Genomic DNA, 23,402 nt, shown 5'->3' with positions numbered 1-23,402 from the left:
TGTCAGTCCTATTTTATAACAGTGATGTTATGCAGTATTTGTCCTTTTATGACTGAGGTATTTCACTCAGCGTAATGTCTTCCAGGCTCACTCACTTTGCATAGACTCTTTTACAAGTTCATTATTTTTCAGTGCTCCATAATATTCTATGTTGTGACTGTATCCTTTTTCTATCCATTCATTTGTTGATGAGGACTTGGGTTGCTTCCATCTCTTTGCTATTATGATTAATGCAAAAGTAATCATATACATTGATTTAAATAATTATTTTTAATTGGTATTGTCTTCAAACTGGGGACTTGACTATGATGATTTTAAGCTTCCCAAGTGATTCTGATGGGCATCAAGGATTAAGAACCCCTCATTTGTATCAAGGCTTCAGGGTGGTATGAATGTTTTGCCACTCAGCTGCTGACAATTTGACAGTTTTACTCTTTTCTCTGGAAAGATTGAGACTTCCTTCTTTAAGAGAAAGGCCTAGTGATCTCCTTCCAAAAGGCCACCATCAAGCAAACAGCATGGCACAAAGTTCCACTCTGAAACTTCATGGAGTCACTATCATTTAGAATTCACTCCATGGCAACTGGCGGTTTAGGTCAAAAGTAGGTGACCCAAGGGTGGGCGTTGGCAAGCCCTGACATGATTATGAGAAGAATTGACAAAAACAAGGATCAAACATAGATGCTTTGCATCTGCTAGATTTCTTATCTCAATGTAGCATGTGAAGTCAGTGCGAGAAACAAAAAACAGAGGAAACCTTGACATCCTAAATGTGAAAACTTACTAATCTTCATAGACAGATATTAGACTGGGGCTTGAAGAAGTTAGCTTGGGTAAGAATCAAGTGTGCTACATGTGACCAAGGGAAGGTTTGGGTTGTGTTGTGAAAGACTTAATGACAGACTCTTTGAAAGTGTGGAAATTTCATTCGTTTTCTTGCTGCTGGTTTAATTAAGCAATTCTGTGCATTTCATATGAGTCTCTACATTTGTGTAGTTGGTAACAGCTTAACAGCTTATTTCTTTTCTCAGTATCAGTTTCCACTTTAAGGGAGGTCATCTAGTTCAGTTCCAGTTGCCTCATTTTACGAATCATCAAACTGAGTGATCATTTGATGTCTCACATAACGGTGGAGTCAGATCCCCTTCCATTCGCCCTCCCTATTATTCTAGTCTAACACTGAGTTTAAGGTTGGAAGCTCCAACTTTCGAATGGCCCCACTTTTCCTGCTGTTCCTTATTCTTAAGGATGGTTGGTTTTTTTCTTTTGAAAACATAGACCTTACCTTAGCTTCCCCTTACATCACTGCAGAAGCACCATGACCTTGCTGGGAGACACTGAGTGCCAAGTGAGACTTCATTTTCCCTAAGTACTTGGGAGGAGAAAAACAATAATCTATATGATGGGCTTTTGGCGTAAGCCCATACCTTTAAGAAGAAGATGACATTTGGCATAGCTTATATTCTGATTTAAAGAAAACTGTTTGGTTCTAATGTAATTTTGTTAATTAAAGGTTAAAGAGGATCGAAATTTTCCTATGCATTTTCACCTAGTCTTTGAGATTTTATGTACTATGAAGCCTTCAGTTAGATAAATATAGCTTGATATTCACAAGGTAGTATATTCATACCTCAGATGTATCACATATTATTGTTGTTAGCTGTTGTCAAGTTGACTAAGACTCATAGCAATGGTCTGAACAACAGATTAAAGCCTTGCCTTATTCTGTGCCATTCTCATTGTTGCAGTCATGGTGTCAATTCATCTTATTGAGGGGCTTCCTCTGACCAGTCATCTCAGTGTATCTTTTTCCAAGAACTCATGCATCCAGACAGGCTGCCTGGGTATATAAGATGAATTTTCACCATCTTTGCCTCTAAGGAGCAAGCTTGGTTGCACTTCTTCCAAGATATATTTGTTTATCCTTTTGATAGTCCATGGGATGTTCAATATTATTCATCAACACCACAGTTCAAAGGTAGTGACCATTCTTTCTTCTTCATTGTCCAACTTTGACACGCATGTGAAGCAATTGAAAATATCAGGGTCACCTGCACCTTCATCTTTCAACTGACACCTTTGCTCTTATCTGTACTAACTCTTCAGCACTTTAAAGAGCTGGCATAGCTAGGTCTCTTATTTTGCTTTGAACATTTCAATGAACCTTAGTTCAGCACCCTTTATATGCCAGCATGTGCACAGATGATGGAGGCTGTATGCAGAACAAGTGGAAAGAAATCATAGAAGATGAGGATATACAAACAGGTTTACAAAGGATTTTTTTTAAATAATGTTCAGACGATTGGTAAAAAGGAGCCAGGAGAGATTTGTGAGCACAAATTAGTGATATAATTAGATTTTTACATGATAAAGGAAAGCATCTTCTATGGTTTATCCATTCCTAAAGAATTGTTGAGTGGTTTCTGCTTGGCAGATATGGAGTATATGGCTTTGAAGAGACAAGAATGAATTTGCAAAAGGGTCCTTGCCCTCAAGGAGCTCACAGTCTATTGAGTTGCCTTTCTGACTTTCCCACTAGATTGTGAGCTCCTGGAGGGCAGGCACTTTAGTTCAACTGAAGAAAAGCTTAAGTTTTAAAGCTGGGCCGACATTCAAATACGTAGCTTTGCTATTTTCATTTTATTCACCTGAGTGAACTGATCTGGAAATTCGGACTAGAAATACCTCTCTCATCAGGGAGCTGTACAAATTAACTCATAGGAGGATGGAATATGCCACCCCAGCAGGAACTCTGCAAATTGTTCTTTGCTTCTGTCTGACAGTGCCCAGAGCATTGGAGACTTTGAGGACACGTCTGCTGGCTGGGTGGCTGGAGAGTCTGTGTGCTCCAGTGGGAAGATTTCAGTCTAAGGTCTTTTGGAAGCTAGCATGTTCACTTAGCAGTCCCATCTCTCAATCAGGGATCAAGTCACTCACTGCAGGCTGTGACTAACATCAAGGCCAGTTGATGCTGGATGCTGGACTCCCTACTCCTGAATCCTGAGCTTGCAACTTGCAAAAGTCACAAGCAAAGTCAAAAGAAAATGACGCCATTTCCTCTCTGGCCAAAATGCCATTATTTCACCAGAAGCAACAAATGGTCTTGGCAGGAGAATTTGATTTGCTTGTGCTTTGCAGTCATTTGTATTTGTAAATGATGGAGTCCTTTTCCTCACCAGCCCTTAAATAGAAGGTGTTGGCAGTCCTTGGCCTTTGTTTGATGTTTTCAGAGCTCTTTTTTTTTCACAATTAACTTGACTTATTTTGTTTGCAAATTCTCTTTGAGGTATCCATGGCAGGAGTTAGCATTTGTCACTATATTCATTGAACACTGGGGAGATTGAAGCCTACGTAAGTGAAGGACTTGCTCAAGATCACAAAGCAAACTTTTGTTTCCTGTGTACTTGACGTTTGCTGTTGCATCTGAGATTGTAAGAGTCATTATTAGTGCTTTTTGACAGATTCAACATGAGATGATCTGAGCTCAATTTTTTACTTAGTGAATGACCTTAAGAAATAGAGACGGGATTTCCAAGACTAATAAGCTTCTTTAAGCTATGAATTGGCTATGTCTGTTTTTCTGACTTTGGTACAATGTGGATTTATCTCATCACAGGTAGAGAGAAGAGTATTGAATGTACCATGGACTTCCAAGAGAACAAATAGGTCTGTCCTGGAGAGGATGAAACTAAGTAGCTCCTTGGAGGCAAGAATTCTGAAGCTCCATTTCACATTCTTTGGGCATGATGCTGGGAGGGACCAGAATAGGGCAGAGTTCAGAGCTATTGTGCATAGGGTTGCTATGATTTGCAGGTGACTCAATGGCACACAACAACAACAACAACAACATACTCTTAAAGATTTCCCTAATGCCTCTATGTACTGTAGTCGAAAGTAGGCAAGTAAATGTCAATATTATGTAGAATGTTGTTGTTACATGCCATCAAAGTGAAATCGACTCATAGCTGGACCTCTTGAAGATTTTCAAGGTTTGTAAATTACACTGGAGGAGGCTGCCCATATCCCCTCTGTGAAATAGCTGCAACAGCTGCAGTGAAACTCTGTACCCATTAGGCCACCATTATGTAGCATATACTGGGTCATTTATCCAGTATGTTCACTGTCTGACATCACAACCTCATGGTCTGATCTGCTTACGACTATTTGCTCTGGATTAGATTTTTCCTTTAGAATTTAAAGCATAGTAAGGCTAAACCTATCAGCCTCTAAATTTGCCCCAGAAGTGCTAACATGAACATCCTTTGAAGTGGAAAATACTATATTGCTTCAAAGGGTCTACTCCACTTGTTTAAAGAGAAGTTTTCACTGATTTTCCAATGTTACCTCTAATTCTTCTTAATGTTCCAAAAGAACTTTTTTTCTTTTTTAGCGTTCCTTTCATCTACAAGTTAGAATTGAGAGGCTGACCTAATTTCCATGTTCCCTTCTAGCACGAGGAATAGCACATTTTAAAGGATGATAAATAGCAGTGTAAAATGCAGATAGACTCTATAAATACTTGTCGAAATCCTTGTAGTTGAAGGCAGGGAGGATGAGAGAAGAGTCAAGGTTTCCTTCCGTATCATTGTTTCTCCTCTAGACGTGGGTTAGCGGTTAAAAACACCAGTGCTTGAGCCTGGTCCACCATACCTGGGTCCTGCCTGGTGGGTACTAGTTGGTTGATAAGACAGTCGACCCAGCATGCTCTATCTGCCATTGCTTTCATTGCAAAAGGGTACAGATGCCATCTCATGCAGCTTGTAAAACATGCACTTGGCACAATGCCCATCCGTTTTGAATAGGTGATTATGTTAACTTATCACTATTCGGTGACTGGGGTAATCGGGATGGGTGTGTCAGACGCGGTGTGGTTGGCGCAGGATAGAGCAGGAGGGGAAGACCCTCTATGAGATGGATTTATTCGGTGACTGGGGTAATCGGGATGGGTGTGTCAGAGGCGGTGCGGTTGGCGCAGGATAGAGCAGGGTTTAGGGCTGTTGTGCATAGGGTCGCTATGAGTCGGAAACGACTCGACGGCACATAACAACAACAACAACATCACTATTATTATCCGGAATTCTCTCTTTTCCTTTTTTAGTGCTTTACTACCCATATCTTTTCCCTAGAGTATCAATAACACTTGAATGATAGTGTGAGCCCACATGTCATGATATTTTGCATTTCTGACTTTATTATCTTTCTGTAAACCAAGTACTAACCAGTTTAGGATTGGCCACCTTGTGCCTGTTTAGAGAATACCATTTGGAGTAACACATAGATTGTTCATTTGTCTGTTTGTGGGGTGTGTGTTTTTTTTTATTGTTGTTTTCTTGTTCTTTGGTTTGTTGTTCTTGTTATTGTTATTATAGCAATAGAAAGGGTGAACATTTGGAAAATAGAGAAGGGGAAAATTGGTACTCACAATGCCGTACTTGCAAAATACCATTATGTACCATAACATTTAAAGCCCTTGGACCATGGGGTTCTGTTTAAATCTTATCTGTAATGTTTCAAGGACACTACTTCAGTGTCTTGTTTTTCTCATTGTCAAGTGTAAAGAGAATGAATCATTGCCCAATGAGGAGGGCAGGAGGAGGAGGAGCATTTGAAAATCCAGACTAAGGCTTGTCTCAGTAGATTTTCACGGTGGCAATCACGAGGATGATGATGGTGATGTCAGCTTGTGTGTCTGCTTTATGTGTATTGAATTCACAAATTGTGTGAATGATATTACTTCTTCTAATCTTTGTATGAACCATGTCAGTGAGAGGAATGATTGTTATTTCCCCCACTTGAGGATTTTGGGCCCATGAGATGAAATGACCATCGAAGCATGAGCAAGTTCGTGACGAAAAGGAGCTTGGAACTCTTTAACCATCAGCCCACTTGCCTCTCCTTCTTACATATTTCTGTTTGTTCGAAAAAGAAATTCTTGCCTCTTTTGGGTCACTGCCCAAGTCTAGCCCATTAAGCTGAAGGTGGTAAGGTGCATTGATTTATTTCAATGGCAGGGTGGTTTTTGTGATAATGCTGGTCTTGTGTGCCTACATTTGCTGCAACATTGGTACCTAAGGACCAGAGAAGGAGGATTCCTGGGAAGGTATGACTCGTGTTTTATTTAAAGGCAGTGCATAAATCATATCTCCTAATTATACGGAACATACAAAATAAATAAGGCTTCCTTCATAATCTCTACCTCTTCTTTATATAGTGACTACATTCTCCCGTGCAGGAAGAGATCACTTCTTTCACCCTGAAAACAGTCCTTTTCAAGAGGGCCAGCAATAGCCCAGGAAGGACACACATCACACCTACTGTGTCACAGAAGCACACAGACAGGCTGGGTCAGCACACAGTATCCTCATGCATTCCACCATACTCTTTGACTAGCCGTTAGTGTGGTCTGGCCTTTAGTATCTCTTGCTCATCTGATCCTCACAGAGTGGGAGTGAGAACCATGGGTGCAATGGGGTTGTGTATTCTGCACATGTATTAAATGGGTCCACCTGGCCTTATGGGGGCCCTCCTGGGCTGGGTCCCTGCATGCTTCCACTTCTAGCACCCTGATGCCTAGCTTCAAGTGGCACTAGAACTCTGGAACTTGAGCATGTGCAGGCAGTGGCCCCATCCCGCCATAGGGTTAGTCCATGCTCAGACTGTGGTATCTTCCACTCACCACTACAGCCCTCCTTTGAACCTCACCTGTCTTGGCGCTATGTTCCTGTGCACAGCTCAGCCACAAAGGTCTCCATCACTCTCAGGCCGGAGTACACTGTCACAGAGCAAGACAATGTTTTTTAGTGTTTATTTTCCAGTTCCTGGTGTAGTACCAAATTTGATCCATGCCTTCTTGATTGTATCTCTAACATACCAATCTAATAGAGAGTAATATTTTCAGCTATTGAGTGAAGGTCAGTGTGGCCAACATTCCCTTTGGGAAATGATACAGAACATATATAAATATTAACATACGTGCATAGTGTAAGTATGGATGTGCTATGCCCAAACTTTTTTTATACAATTGCCCATACATTGTATGTGTGGACATTATTATGTAGGTATGTTACTTCTAGAAAATATGACAATATTTTCAATACTTGTTCTTTTTCAAGAGACCTATTTTATAGTCAATGAATATTTGAGGCTGAGCCTATAACATTAAGTACTGTCCTGAGGCCTGAGGTACTACTGAATGGCCTAGGCCAGTCTCTGCCTAATATTTCTTGAGTAGAAAAAGAAATACAGTTGGTAATAACTTGCTGCCTATGTATTTCCCAAGAGAGATAAGATGTTGTAAAGCATAATGTGTTAGTGACGATATCCCTGATGGTGTTACAATAATAATCCTTGCATATTCTGACATCTAATTCTATTGAGACCATTTCATTCCAATAGGCTGACATTTTAAACTCTTTCTTGGACTTATTATCTAGGTACTAGAATTTAGGAGACAGTTTCTGGAATAGTCTACTTAGATTCAAATCCTAGCTCCTTTTCATACTAATTCTGTGACCTTGAGCAAATAAGTTAACTTCTTTCCTCAGCTGTAAAATGGTGTGGCAAAAGTACTTACCTTCACTGGAATTTGAAAGAGGTTAAAGGAAATTATGCATGCATGTCCAAAATTGTGATTCAATATCTGTCACGTGAAGTTGGGGAAATGCAAATGGTTACCACATTTGTTGCTATCCCCTCAGAAGCACCTTGGAAAGAAGTGTTGACAATCTACCCTTTCAAAATAAGCTGCTGAAAATTTTGTAGAGCAGTTTTACCCTGACACACACACGTGTAGTCACCATGAATGAGACTCACCTGGTGGCAGTTGGCTAAATGTTACTTATTATGGTAATTTCCAGGCATCGCGTTAGACCTATTGTTGTAAGGTGCTGTCAACTTGACTGAGACTCACAGCAGGCCTGTGAACGTCAGCTGTGCGCCTTGTCCTGTCCTGCATCATTGCCAGCATCTCCGTGCTCAAGCCCATTGTTGTCATTACTGGGTCAGTCTACCTCCTTGAGGGTCTTCCTCTCTTTTGCCCATAGTTCACCCTCCCTGCATGATGATGTTCCTTTCCAAGGACTGGTCCTTATGACAGCATACCCAAAGGATGTGACGTGAAGTTTCTCTAGACTTGCCTCTAAGGGACACTCTGGTTATTCTTGTTCCAGGACAGACTTGTTTGTTCTTTTGGCAGTCCATGGAATAGTCACTACTCTTCTCCAACATCACAATTCAAACACATCAGTTCTTCAGTCTTCTTTATTCATTGTCCAACTTTCAGATACCTGCTTAGCAATTGAAAAGATTATGGTTTGCACGGGCCGCACCTTAGTCTTTAAAGTGACATCCTTGTTTTAGGCAGTCAATTTCTCCAGTATAACACATCATCTAATTTCTTGACTTCTGTTACCATGGGTGTTGGTTGTGTGTTCCAGTAAAATAAAACCATTTACAAATTCAATCACTTCTCATCTATCACGATGTTGCCTATTGATCCAGGGGTGAGGATTTTTTATTTCTTGATGCTGAAATGTAATCCGTACTGAAAGCTACCTTTATTCTTCTTCAGCAAATGCTTCAAAGCATCCACACTTTTTGCAAGCAAGGTATTTTTATCTACATAATGCAGGTTGTTGATGAGTCTTCCTCCAATCCTGATGCCACATGTTTCTTCATGTGGTCCAATTCATCAAATGATTTGCCCAGCATACAGATTGAATAGGTATGCATTTGGTCTGTTGCTGTTGTTGTTAGGTGCCATTAAGTCAACTATGGCTCATTGTGACCTTATGAGAAACTGATCTGAACCTGCCCTGTCCTGTGCCATTCCCACGATCTCTGATAAACTCGAGCCTACTGTTACAGTCACTGTATCAATCTCTCTCATTAAGAATCTTCCTCTATTTCATTCCTAACATGACGTCCTTTTCCAAGGACTGTACTAGGAAGACCTGGAAAAAAATCCAACTTGAATGGACTAATTCAGTTTCTTCATCTTATATCAAAAGCATTTCCCTCTAAAGATTCATGTTAGGAAAATGTAACAGAAGAAAGAACAGAAACAGGATAAAGATCAGCTTGTTTAGGGCCCTGAATTAATCTACAAGAACAAGAAACCCATAAAGGCTGCATAGACTGTGAAGAAACCCTCTTTGCTAGTCGAGGAAAAGGAGACTTGGGAAGCGAAGCCCCAGCTCCGGCTGACAGAACTCTCCATGGACCACATCTGTTGGTGCCAGCTGTTGTCAGTCTGTGTCGGCTCGCCGAGAATAACAGCAATAATTTTCACTTTATAGCAACTTCCATCTCAGGATCTCAGAATGCTGCATAAATGTAGATTAAGGTTCCCAAAATTCTTGCCAAGAATGAGCTATTTTACAGGGCGTAAAGTATGCGTCACTGTTCCCAGTGAATCTTTCACAGTGGAACGTGGACTAAACTAGTTTAAAAAGGAGCCATGCCTCTGAGAGTGGAGCTTTTCTTTCGGATTTTACCTCTCACTTTCCAGATGACCTTGCACAACTCAGTTCCCCTCCTTATATTTGTCCTTTTCAAAATGAGAGCAGCGACTCATCTACAACCAAGTGAACCCCATTACCCCTCTGTCTCTGCAACTTGCATCAGATCTACAAATATCTCCTAAACTAAGGGACTACCTAACTAGATTAATGGTGGACACACTTCGGCGAGGGCTAAGTTCCTGGGAAACTTCTGGGATAGTTAGTTAATATTCATGTGTAAGCAGATAACAATATCCCTTTGGCCACTGGGAATGTCATTGCCTGTCCTTGGGCTTTTCATATCAAAGTGTCTATATTATTTTGAGCTTCCTCTCATTACAGACCTATAAGAGCTGTGCTATTTCTTACTCTCATTGACAAATGTAAGATGTACAGCCTCGGAAGCCAGTGGAAGTTTGCGATGAATTGGAATCAACTAAATGATAGTGAGTTTGACTATAAACTTTGGTATTAACCCCTTAGTTTCTATCGCCAGTTGATAAAGAAATGGAATGGTCCCTTCAAAGATAGTTCTGTCTTTTGCAAAATCATTTAATGTGGATATTTAAAAGGCCATGTTTCTCAAAGTTGTCCTCAGAAAATTGCTTATGAATTTAGGTGTTTGTTCTATCTTTGACCCAGAGAACAAACCATCTATTGTACATAACCTTGTTCCTAAAACCTGAATTCACTGCCATCAATTCAGACTGAGTCATAGCTCATCTTCCACTTAGTTTTTGAGTCTGTAAATCACCTGGGAGGAGATTGTCCATCTTTCTCCCTCAGAGCCACTGGTGGATTCAAACTACCAATGAGTCTTGAGATTTGGGTTAGCTGTGTAGTTTCCTATGGACTACGCCATCTGAGCATCCTTGTCCCTAAAAGATCCCTTGATAGTTCATGACTGTGTAGTTGAATGCCCATAAAAATAAGTTGTTGTTGTTTGCTGTAGTGTCAGAACTGACTCTCAGATGACTCTCCCGTGGATTTTCAAAGGCAGCTAGTGGCGCGGGAGAAGGCTGTCCAACCTTGTCCCATGGAGTAGCTGGTGAACTTAAATCGCATGCCTTTGGGATTGTGAAGTAGATGTACTATAAGAATCTCTCTGTTTTCCTGCAGGTGAGGCAGTTTGTATAGTGGTTGACATTCACTTTGTAGATTTGACAAGGTTCAAATTCCAGATTTCACTTGCATCAACACAGCCTTGCATCTCCGATTTTTGATTTGTGAATTCAGGATAACAACAGCCTGACATGGCTGCGTGGTGAATAATTAGTCATTTCACGTAAAGTGTTTTGAACGTTGCCTGGCACCTGTTAAGCACTTAGTTTACCTTGCTTATGTTCAGTCTCATAAATTATAAATCAATAAACACATAAATTAAATGCTAAAGTCTTTCTGCCTTTCAGAGTTCATGGAAAGGGGTGACGCGTTCCTTCCATTAAAATCACTCTTATTTTACTTGTGGTGGGTGATAGATTAGAAATATTAAATGCTTCTGGGCTTTTGATTCAGTATCGAGTGGTGCCTTTTCCCAATACGCTGTGGTGCTGATGAATGGCACTGAGTCATTCGCATTCCCTCATCCACCTTCCTGCCACATTTGAAAGGCAGCCATGACTCGGATCTGACAGACTGTGTGTGAGCTTTTAATACAAATAATCATTAGTCCTGTTAAATATTAGTACTTGTGAGGGACCATCTTAGGAATTGCTTATAATAACCTGAAGGGGAGGTCTCCCCTCTTCCCTGCCTGCCCTCTCTCCATTTATCAAAATGACTACCAAGAGCAATTTTTTGGTTTTGTTTTCTTTTTTTCAGAAAAAGAAAAACAATTGTGAAATGTTATACCGAAGAAGTGATGTTGTGATTGTTATGTGTCCTTAAGTCAGGACTAATACTTGAGCCTCCAGCAGGTTTTCAAAGGCTGTCAATCACATAGAAGGAAATTGCCGATTTTCCCCCCCATAGAGCATCTGGTGGATTCAAACCGCATCCTCTTAGGTTGGCAGTGTCACTCCTTACCACTTCGGCCACCAGAGCTCTCTCAAGATGTGATAGAACTTGATATTGGAACCAGCTTTTTCTGCTTCCGAATCCCACACTTTCCTCATTTCACCACAATCAATGTTTCTGAAAGTAAAAGGGGCCGCATTGGTCTCCGGTCTCTGGTATAATTAGCATCCTGCTTTAATCAGTGAGGTTGACTGTCTTGATTAACCTTTATGATAGATCATGTAAGTTTCATATTTCTAAATGAGTAGATAGAGGCAGCTGTAAATTAGTGGAAAAACACTGAGCTCGGATCAGAAGATTCATGTTGAACTCCCAGCTTTGCCACTTTCTCCAATGGGGATGATTTTGACCAAGTGACTTGTCCGTTCTTTGGGTTTTGTGGTTTTTTGGGGTTTTTTTTTAATATCAAAAGAGAGAAAGGGGAAAAAAATTCTTAAAATCACTGCTTTTTTGGCCTTTGGGTCTCTTGCTGTCAGTTAAGAAACATGCCGGTATGAAGAGTTTTCAACTTCACGATACAGTACCCCACCTTTCAGATTCTATGAATTTTACTCTTTATGTCCTAATGTCCTAATCTAAGTGCCTTATCCTCCTGCTTGCTCTAGTCTTCTGCAACCTTGACACCTGTTGATATAGATAACGATATTTATACAAGCGTGACCTAGCCTCATGGATAATAGTAAGTTGTTATTTAATTGGTACAGTCTATACATGATTTCAAATATCTTATTTCATTTATAAGCTAAATCCTATTGATCCCATTTTACGGTAGAGGTAGCTAATATTTTATTAAATACCTTGTTTGAACCACACAACTAGTATGTAATAGATATGGAATTCAACCCAGGTAGGCAGACCCTAGCACGATGATGGGAGTCACTGGTTAGTGCAAATGGTTAAGAACTAGCTGAAAGTTGAGCCCACCCAGAGACTTCTAGGAGAACAGAGCTGGCAGTTAGCTTCATAGGGTCACAACCTTGAAAATACTACAGAGCAGTTCTGTTTTGTTGCATGAGATGACAATGAGTTAAAATAGACTCCAAGGCAACTAGAAACAAGCCATATTGATTGTGTGATGCAAACTGTTCATTCTATTAAAGGTTAGTGGTTCAAGCCCCTTTAGCAGTAAGTGCCATGGAAAGAAATGCTAATTGATCTGCTTGTATTCATCTCAGTCAAGAATATACTATAGCTTTGTAATGAGCTGTCACAGACTGTATCTCCTTGAGTGAAAAACAGCTGAACAGCAAAGAACAAGACAACAGAACACCATAGTTACTGGTCACTATGAACATATCATTTTTGCTTTGTTATTTTATTTTTCAGTTCTGTACTTTCTTCTCCTGACAGGACTATAAAGTCTTGTGATTCAGTGTCCCTCACTTATTTTGATGACCACCTTAATGTCTACTTAGTAATATCTGTCGATAATTTAATGTAGCTCTAAGCCAGAAGCTGCACATTCCATGCCACTGTTATTCCCAGAAAAGAGGGATTTTTGACTCCCTTCCACTTCTTTGTCTTTGGCTAGCAGCTAATCCCTGCATGCGGAGATACTTTGATTTGATTTTTCACAGGTCAAGCAAAATGCATTTTCTATGCTCTTCTCACTTCCATATTTTGCCTGCCTCCCTACCAAGGCCCCTAAATCAAATTGGATCAGGAAGATGAGTACATCTTGCAGAGGGCCTTGTTTGCCTCCTATGGCACTGTTAGAGAACAGAACTCATATTCTTTCTTTGCATCCAAAGTACCTTGGATTGCAAAGCCAGCACCCCTTCTGACTCAAATGAAAACCACCACGTGTGAGGTGAGATGTGGGGAGTTAACCATTTGTTTGCTGGGTTGCATTTCCCACGAAAATCTCAAAAACAGAAATTTACCTCAGCCACGGAAAGTGATGTGCCAAGCGTCATGTTTGCATATGAAAACGGAAAGTTGATTTGCATATTATTTCAGTGTGTGTGTCACGTTCAGGCATTTGTGAAGCCCACTACATAGAAACAGCTTATACAATAGGAAAGAGATTCTGTATATATCCGACTGAAAAGATAGGTGTCGTTCCTCCTTTTCTTTTTCCTAAAAATAGTATCCACATTAGCGTTTGCAAGTGTCTTGGTTTCGTACACAAAAATTCCAAGGAAAAGACTGGAACTGCATATTTTATAAAATGTAATTTATTGTTATTTTCCGATTTCATGGACCATCCTTTTTAAAATTATGTGCTATTTATATAGTTTTTAAAGTACTGAATTTTTAAATTATTCATAATCCCACCTTCCTGATACAAGCCTTCTTAGCATTTTGAGATATTTCCTTCGAGTAATTTGACTACACCCACATAGAAACATGTGCTGGCAATCTTGCAATACATTTTTATACATTTGGAATCGTACCATGTACTATTCAAACATTCTCCCGTGTTAGACAATCTAAATGTCTAATAATAAGGGTTTGGTGAAATCTCATATTGAACAGATAGTGATTTACAAAGAACCATCATCGTCCAACTCAAGTAGAAGAAACATTACAGTGTTTCTTTGATATCACGTGGTTAAAACTGCAGTATGTGATTAAGGATAACATCTCTTTGGGATAATGCAGTGGACTGTGGTAAAACCATTCTGCACAACATCTCTCTCTCTCTCTTTCTCTCTCTCACCCTCCAACACAGTTTGTTGGGGGCTATAAAAATCATGTGGCTTGAGATTACTCAGAGTTGCTGGTGGTTTTATACCAGAGATACACAGTCTTTGGGTTGGCAATGCAACCCCTACAGAGTATGACACCAGAGTTCCCCCTTAGAGCGACTAGCCCTATGCATTATTATAATAATCAAATGAAGAAATATTAAAGGAAGTCATTGTCAGCCACAAGAATACTAAAGAAAAGGCTATGGCATAGTTTAGTTTGAAAACACAACCCTAACTAATACTTTGTTCTTTTCATTTATTTGTTGGGAAAAGTGTAGCCAGAATGATCCTTAGAAACTAAAAGGGCCAGAAGTCATCTTTGGGCATATTATCAGAAGAGAGCCATCTCTATAGACAAAGACACCATACTTGATAAAGTCAGAGGACCAGCACAAAGTCCATCAAGGTGAAGGACAGTGGCTACAACAATGGGCTCAAGCAGAGAAGGCTTTTGAAGTGGCACTGGACTCAGTGTTTCGTTTTGCTGAACCTTAGATCTCTATGAGTTGAAACAAGCTCAGTGGCACGTAGCAACAACAGCAACAATTTATGTTATGAAACATATTGTGGTGATGCCTGTCAATAGAAATTATATGTTGTGTAGTCCCCGGTGGGTTATCCTTCAATGAGAAAGCAAGTTGTATATGTAGAGGGAGAAGGCTCACTCAGTATCTTCTCCTCACCTATCATTTTGCATCACTGATAAAACAGAAAGGGCTACTTGGGAATATAGAAAGAGGAGTGAAATAACTCTGTACTAGTTTTGCAATAGATCCTTTGACCTAGCTGCTTCTTAATCCTGAGAATCTGACACCTTCTATCCTATTCTTGTCTACCAAATGGGATTGGACCTCACATGCCTGGAGCAGGCATCCAGGCAGGACACCCTGAGGAGAAGCTGCTCTTTTTTGAATAGCTCCTATAAAGCCCAACTTTACTATTTATCTTCTGATGTCAAAGGTTGTGATGTGGAGAGATTAATAATTTGAAGAGCCAGCAAAGCTTGTGTTCACCAAATATAATGTATTCCAAGTTTTATATAAAAAGGTACTCGAAGTAATTACATTCCTTGCTAAAGCCATAATTAATGTACATCTCGGGTATAGTACACTGAAGTACTTTATTAGCAAATGGAAAAGTGGAGAGATAACACTCTCCAAGCATTCCACTTCCTCAACAAAAACAATGTTTATTGAGTGGTTTATGAACTACCTTCCCCCAGTCATTATAACTGTCATTATTTGTTTAATATTGTATGAAGAGGCTTCTTCTAAGTTGGGTGTTATTATTCAGTTTATAAATGAAAAACCAACAATAGGGAAACAAGCACTCGGGGAACTTAAGCAAATGCCCTAGTCATAGAGGAAGGGGGCTGGTCTTTAGAAGTACATCATGTTTAGAAAGGTGGAGGGTGAGAGTAAAAAAGGAAGACCCTCAGTGATATGGATTGACACAGTGACTCTAAGAATGAGCTCAAATGTGCTGGACACGTTGAGGATGGCACAGGATAGGGCAAGGTTCATTCGTGTTTATAGGATCACTTTGAGTCATAGTCGTCTCAATGGCATGTAACAACAACAAGTTCAACAACAGTAGTCATCAGGCTGTAAGATGAAGCATACTTTAAGCCTAGATACTTTGAGACATGGAGGCTGAAGAAGGTACGTTGAGAAAGCTCACTTTTCCTCAGCTCAACTTGAATCATCATGAAACCAAACTTAGTAAAACCACCTCAACTGCCTCACTGGAGGCCCAGCCCCTTCCTCACAATGCCATGCTACTTACTGCTGCCCCACTGTCTTGTAATTTAGAGTCAACGGTCTTTAACTAGCATTCCAAATAAATGTGGCCTAAGACAAGAGGATTGGAAAGTGTGAATACATGGCATGAAAAGGGGAAAATACAATTTTTAAAATTGAGGGCTATCTGGAAGAGATTTTAAGTCTAGAAATTAACTTTTAAAGGGCAGATTTCTGAGTCTTTCATTTTTGTGCACTTAACATTCATTCTTCAAGGAAATGGAATTTATGAATAGAAAAACCAAGAGCATACTTTTCTACTGACAGGAAGCTGTGAGGAATTTTTATTTGTGGGTTTCTAATTGTTAAAAAGTAGGCAATCCTCCCACCCTCCTTTAGTCCTCTGTGGCTCATTGCCTTGTGGCCAGTTCTTTTAATCTGAAGCAGACTAAGAATCCAGCCGCCATCTACCTTTGGCCAAAAGGAAGGCTCCTTCCATTACACAGGGAGACATTGAAGTAGAGGATGCTAATTCAGTGAGAGTCAGAAAGAAGAGGCAGCCGCAGGAAATTGCAAACTGCAAACTTGACACAGCTAAATAGGGGGAAGGAAAGAACGAAAATATCAGAAATGTATTTTTTCTGGCAGGCCTTCAGCTCCAAAATGGGGCTAATTCTACCTTTTGAAAAGAAGATAATTTCCATGTTTCTTTTTTCAAGAACACATAATTGAAGTTATTTTCCCTATGAGAGAAGGAACCTCTTGTACATCATTACAAATGGACAAGAAAAATGAGCAGCTCTGGTACCCAGAGTGATAGAGTATTCATTATCATGTAATCTTCCTGAATATCGTGCCTGCTTTTTCCCTGGTGTGCTTTATCTGATGGGGTGGTGCTTTGCCGCTAAGGTTCAGACTTGCACTAAGTTCTATGTGTGGAGCACCGAGGAGCTCAGAAATCAACCACCTGGAAGGATTCAAGAGGCTACTAACAGAGTCAATAGGGAGTACTGGTGGCCTAATGGTAAGAAGCTGTGTTGTAATCCCAAAGGTATGCTGTTCAAATCCACCAGCTGCTCCATGGGATAAGGACGATCATTCTTCTCTTGTGTGATTTACTGCCTCTCAATATCTGGTGGAGAGCCAGTTATAAGTCAGTTCCAAATAGATAACACATAAAAACAACAACTAGAGTCAATCAGGGGGCTGAAATGGTGACCAGGTATTTGTTAACATTTTGCAAAATAGTTCTTTAGGAAATGTAATTCATATTTAAAGGTGGTAGCAAAGATTCAAGGTGTTGGGTGTCCCTGGTTCATTCTCCCCTCATCCGGAGTCTTTGCTGATTTTTGCCTTGTTGTTGCTGTGTACCGTAGAGTTGGAACCGACCCATAGCTGATCCCCCAGTGGGATTTCAGAGGCAGTTTATCACACTTTTCTGCTTTAACATTTACAATGAGAGTCTGACTTCTCCATCCTACCAGGGTGATGGTCAGATGGGTTAATTAACTTTTATAGGTTCTTAATTTTATGTCCCACATATAGTGAAAGTTCAGTAGGCTGCAGGAACCCTGCGGTATGCCCACTGCTTACTCAGATTAAGAAAGCTGAATGAAGTTCTGGATTGTTTCAGAGGATGCTGACAAATGGCCTAAACACATCTGTAAGTGGAAACCTCTGTAATAATGAGGTTTCCACTTACTCAGTATGTGTCTGTTTTTATAGACTACAAAGTACCTGTAAAAGTGAATGTCTGTGATTTCACTGTCAATATCCATAATGTATACCTATCACATTAGGGGGACACACACACACACACACACACACACATGCACACATATCTGATTTATAGTTGTTGTTGTTGTTGTTGTTGTTGTTGTTGTTGTTGTTGTTAGGGGCCATAGCATTTACTACAACCCTATGAGCCACAGATCAAAAGCTCATTCTGTCCCCATCCTCACAATCTCCACCATGCTCAAGCCCATTGTGTCAATTCACCTCATTTGAAGGTCATCATCTCTCATTGGTCCTCCATATTTCCCAGCCTGATGACTTTTCCAAGGACTAACCCTTATTGACAACATGCCCAAAGTATGTGAAATGAGTTTACTATCATCCTTCTGTGCAAGGAACACCCAGGTTGCACTTTCTCCAAGACAGATTTTTTTTTGTTCTTGTTCCTTTGGCAGTCTGTGGTACTCAGTACCCTTCACCAGCCTTTTGAAAACTCTGATGGAATAGAATAAGAATAAGTACATTAATTTTGAAAGCATTTTACACATAAAGACAGAGGTCCAGGGAATTGCAGTTACAGGACAAGTTAAAGGCAGAACAATTTGTTTTTCTTAGCACCCACTGAGTGGATCTCCCATTCATGGTGATCCCAGGCAGAATGTGCTCAGATTGTTGCAATCCACAGAGGTTTTTCATTTGCTAATTTTCAGAAGTTGGTAACCAAATCTTTAATCTACTCGGTCTTAACTGAGAAGCTTAGCTGAAATCTACCACAAGCATATAGACATATTCTTCATAATCAAGTCTTCTGTGCCATGGATTTTCATGTAATATATAAAATTCTTCAAAGTACCATGAAATATTATGGGGATAGTCACTGATATTTGGCTTAAGTTTTTAAACCAGCAGAGTTTCTTTCTTTGCCAAGCATTCTATCCAAGTCAGGAATAAGTCCTAATTTAATGTAGTCTCATCTAAAATTTTATCAGGGACCCCACTGATGAGATCTTTGGTTGCTTAGTCTGAAGGAAATCGTGCCCCAAAGTTTGCTGCTTTGGTGATTTGAATTTATAAGCTCCTCAGAGGAAGTTAGACATTCTATTCACATGGGATTTGCAGCTTCTGAAAACTAGCTGGAAGATTATCTGTAAATTCTAATTCTGTGACGATTAGTTGATGAGGATGATGATCCCATTGGAAAGTTCTATTCATTCAAAGCCTTTCCAGGATTAGTAAAGAACTAGGTGCAAATGCCAGCAGACATTTTCTATTGCTTGACATTTGAAAAAAGAAAGAAACTGTGCTGCAATCCCTGAAGGCACACAGTTCGAGCTCACCAGCTGCTCTGTGGGAGAAGGATGGACAATCTCCTCCTAAGCAATTAACTGCATCTGAAAACCTGCTGGAGGGCCCACTATGGGTTGGTTTTGACTCAGTTGTGCATAACAACAACAACGACAACAGCATTTTATTTTTGTGTAATTCAGAAAAATAATCTTTGTTGTAAACAAGGGAAAATACATAGAAATGGAAAAATGTAAACCACCAACTTCGCCAAAACTTTGAACCATTAATCTCTGCCCATATCTCTTTCCAGTCTGCCTCAAAGTGTTTGTTGCCTGAATGACTGTCCTTTATGTGGTAATATCAGGGCCACACTCTTTCCATCCTGTGCCTCACATGACCACATACACCAACAGAGGAGAGTGGGAAACATAGCACAGCTTTATACCTGGAAAGAAGAGTGAACAAGTTTGGAAAAGCAATTCTCAGTCTCAACCACCAACACACTCTTAGTGCCCTTGATTTGTGTTTTAACCTTTAAATTTCTCAGAAATATGGTGTCTGGTTGCCATTTTTAAGGCATTATTGGCTGTGGTGCAGGTTTGATATTTAGAAGCACAACTTTACTAAAGTCAATTCTATTCTTAAAACCTACTGATATTTATTGGTTGCCTAACAATAAAATCTTAGCATAGACTTGAGTTCACCTCTCTAGCTTTGTTATAGCTCTAAAACTCAACACCATCAAGTCCATCCCAGCTCATGGAGACTCCATGTGTGAAGATTTAACAGGTTTTACAAGTTATGATCTTTCTAAATTGCTAAAAGAACAATAGGCATGTCTTGGAAGGACATGCCAGAGTACTCCTTGGCAACAAATTGAGTGAAGCTTCTTCTCTTATGCTTTGGACATGTTGCTAGGAGACTCGATTCTATGGAAAGGGTCATCATGCTTGGAAAGATGGAAGGCCAGCAAAAGGGAGGAAGAGAAAGACCTCCAATGAGATAGATTGACATAGTGACTGCAGCAATGGGTTCATCTGTGCCAGATGATGAGAGTCCATAAGATAGGATAGAGCTCAGGTCTGTTGTTCAGAGGATCGTTATGAGTCATACTCCACAGCAACAACAACACAATATATTGTAGGCCTTTCTCCTAAGACAGTTTTGTCAGGTTTGAACCACCAATTTTTCAGCTATTGGTTGAATTCTTAACTATTTGCCTCACTCAGGGAATTCTAACTTTACACCTCCTTCAATGTTTCTTAGTACTTTTACTGAAAACCATTTTTTTTAGAATATATACATTGTTCATGAAAATGTTTTTTTCCTTCCTTCTTCTCTTTCTCCCTTTTTCTGTCCTTCTCTCTCCTTTTCTTTCAGGTGTAATATGAAATGCAATTTATCCTCCAAGATCAAATTAAGATTCCATCTCCTTTCTGTCATCTCCCATCTCAGAGCACTGGATTCATACTTGTGTTTTTGAGCTAATATTTCATTCTAATAATCTATTTTCATGTTCATTTCTTTCTATATTGTGAATTATTGAAGACAGGAACTCTGAATAATTTTACTTTATGTTGTAATTTACTGTACTTGCTATCTGACAGTCCCTCCTGAAGGGTAGATTCCTACGGTTGTAAACACAGATTTCTAAAACATCATAGATGTCTTCGCTGCATAACACAAGTGAATAAAATGATTTCTCTAAAGTCAGGTACTAGAATAAATATTAAAACTGTTTCTAAAGCTTAGGTTTCCCAGTGACTAACTGGAGCTTCCTCCTTTGCAATACAATGCACTGCTTCTTTAAGCTGACAATTTTATTGATGTCTGCATTGAATTTAAATGGTTGCCATGTCTTCTGCTTTTCAGGGTGGACATCCAGGACCAGTGGGGCCTCCAGCCGTTCCCTCCTCATTCCGCCCAGAAGATGAACTTGAGCATCTGACCAAGAAGATGTTGTATGACATGGAAAATCCACCAGCTGATGAATACTTTGGTGAGTGGAGTCTAGCATTGGCTGCTTTTAGCTTCTGACCTTACTAAGATGAATATTATTAGCCCGGCTGGTAAAGTGTTTAAGTCTAGATGCATGGGAGTTGGTGTACGTACGCCCCCAACTGAACAATTTTGGGACTTTCTTTCTGAGATTATCATAAATATGGTACCTGCTTAGATTTTATAAAAATCTCAGTGATAACATAAAGTTACTTGAGGTAAAAACTTGTCTGAAATTATTCTTTATTGGCAATTAGTACCTTTTTAAGCAGAAGTATATTTATTGTTTTTTTATATCTGAGTTTTTCTTCAACTAAAGATTCATGCACAAATTATGGAATTTGGAATTGACTAAACCCCTGAACACTCTCTACTTTCTCTGTCCAGCTCCAGAACAAGATTTTTCTAGTTTTTGACATGTCCCATCACACACAGCTGAACTCATAAAATCAGTAATCCATTCAGTCCAGTAGCATAATGCAGATTTATGTATTGTCTGCCATTTGTGAGGTACGGTGGGTATGCAACATTTTTAAAAGTACACTAAAGGTATACCGTTGTTTTCTTGTTATAATAGAAGAATGGTTTATATTGGAGTCTAATAATTTTTTTACAAGTCATATTAGAAGGGCCCAAAGTCTGTGTTTTAACTGAGATTTCAACTACTGTTGAAAATGAAATGGTAGCATAGCCAAGTATATATGCTTCAAATATCATAGCAACAAACTATAAAGCAATAAAAAATTTTGAATTATGAATTATGCAATGAATATACGTTAAGAACTCCGAAAACAACTATACATTATAGAACATCTTTGTTTTCCAGGACTATCTTAGGCTTGGTATTTAGGAAAGGTTTGACTATCCAGGCTTGATATTTAGGAAAGGTTTCAGCTCAGGGATCCGTAAAGAAGAGATCTGTGGCTGAGTGTAAAGTAAAGGATGTAAAAATATAGACTTCAATATAGATTGCATGTTTTCATCAAGAAGACAAAAATTATAACCATTGGACAAATAAACAGCATCATGAGCGATGGATAAAGATAGAAATTGTTAATGATTTCATTTTACTGGAATCAACAATCAATACCCTTGGTACCAGCAGTCAGATCAGGAGATTTACTGCATTGGGAAAGTACACTGTCAGGGACCTCTCCAGATTATTAGAGAGCAATGATGTCAGTTTGAAGACTAAAGTGTACCTGATTCAGGTCATGGTCTTTTCAATCACTTGCCATCCATCTGAACACATGACAGAAGAATTAATACCTTTGAACTCTGGTATTAGAGAAGAGTACTGTATATTTATGGACTACAAAAAGAATAAGTTAGTCTGTGAGAGGTTGCAGTAAGAATACTCTTTGGAAGTATACTTTGGGCATTAAGTTAGGAGAGGTTATTCCTTGAAAGACATCATGCTTGGAAAGGTCAAGAGTCAATGAAAGAAAGGAAGACCCTGGATGAAATGGATTGACACAGTGACTGCCTCAATGAGCTCAAGTGTGTCAGAGATAAGGAAGACAGCACAGGATAGGTCAGGATTCAAATCTGTTGTTTATAAGGTTGCTGTATGTTATACTAGACTTAACAGCCCCTAAGACAGTAACAACATTTCTCTTCTAAGAGAATTCTGATGGACTAAGAGGATAAAGAGTTGTGCTGCCAGCCCAAAGGCAGGCGGTTCAACTCCACTTGCTGTCCCAAGGAAGAGAGATGGACAATCTCCTCCCTTGCTGTTTACAGCCTCTGTAGACCTCCTGGGGGATCAGCTATGAGTAGGTGCCAACACAACAGCAATGAGTTTGATTTGATTCTTCTCTAACTAGCTTGAATAACCAGAATAAAAGTTGAGATATAAAGTACTCCAGGAAATTTTATTTCATGAGAGAAAGTGTGTTGGTTTGTTAGTAGGTGCAGGCTATTTTGCCATATGTATTGTGGGGAAGTAGGAGATTGTTAGATATGAACTTACCTTTAAAGATGTATGTAATCTATGTACAATATTTTAATATTTCAAAATAAAACAAAATTAATATTTACAGGTGGCTTACTAGGAATTCCACCAAAATATATTCATTGAGATTTCAGAAAAAGAGAGGCAAGAATAGAGATGTGTATGCAGTAATTAGGCTTTGAGTAAGGTTTTTTATTTATGGCAAAGACTTAGAAGTGGAAAGAGTAGACAAGTGGAGTTATTTCTAATGTAAACAATTTTGAGGTAATACTGAACAAACCAATTAGATTGTAGTCCTCATATTGTAATAAGCAAATATTAGAGATGGGAGTGGGGCCAATCTTGAGAGTGCCTTTGATGAATGACTAATAGGGCACATTAGGTTACTAATTTAAAAGTCGGGGGTAGGGGGTGGGGTTTGGGGAGGTGTGGGGGGGATTGTGTACTAATGAGGGAGTTTTTCTTTTGCTTTTCAAGGAGA

The 23,402-nt window shown here is 39.5% G+C and overlaps 1 protein-coding gene across 2 annotated transcripts in view; it reads left to right on the top strand.

Moving 5' to 3' along the window:
- Positions 1 to 23,402, top strand: part of LPP (LIM domain containing preferred translocation partner in lipoma) — a 619,196-nt gene that overhangs the window by 377,188 nt on the left and 218,606 nt on the right. For both annotated transcript variants that reach the window (XM_006897069.1, XM_006897070.1), the window contains exon 5: positions 20,842 to 20,968. In XM_006897069.1, coding sequence (XP_006897131.1) covers positions 20,842 to 20,968 — 127 coding nt within the window. The remainder of the gene's footprint in view (positions 1 to 20,841; positions 20,969 to 23,402) is intronic.

This window comes from Elephantulus edwardii, unplaced genomic scaffold (assembly GCF_000299155.1).
Source record: "Elephantulus edwardii isolate Elephantulus edwardi_28Jun2011 unplaced genomic scaffold, EleEdw1.0 scaffold00199, whole genome shotgun sequence".
NCBI classification, from domain to species: domain Eukaryota; kingdom Metazoa; phylum Chordata; class Mammalia; order Macroscelidea; family Macroscelididae; genus Elephantulus; species Elephantulus edwardii.
Note: the sequence above shows the minus strand (reverse complement) of the source record. Positions and strands in the feature narration are given on the sequence as shown.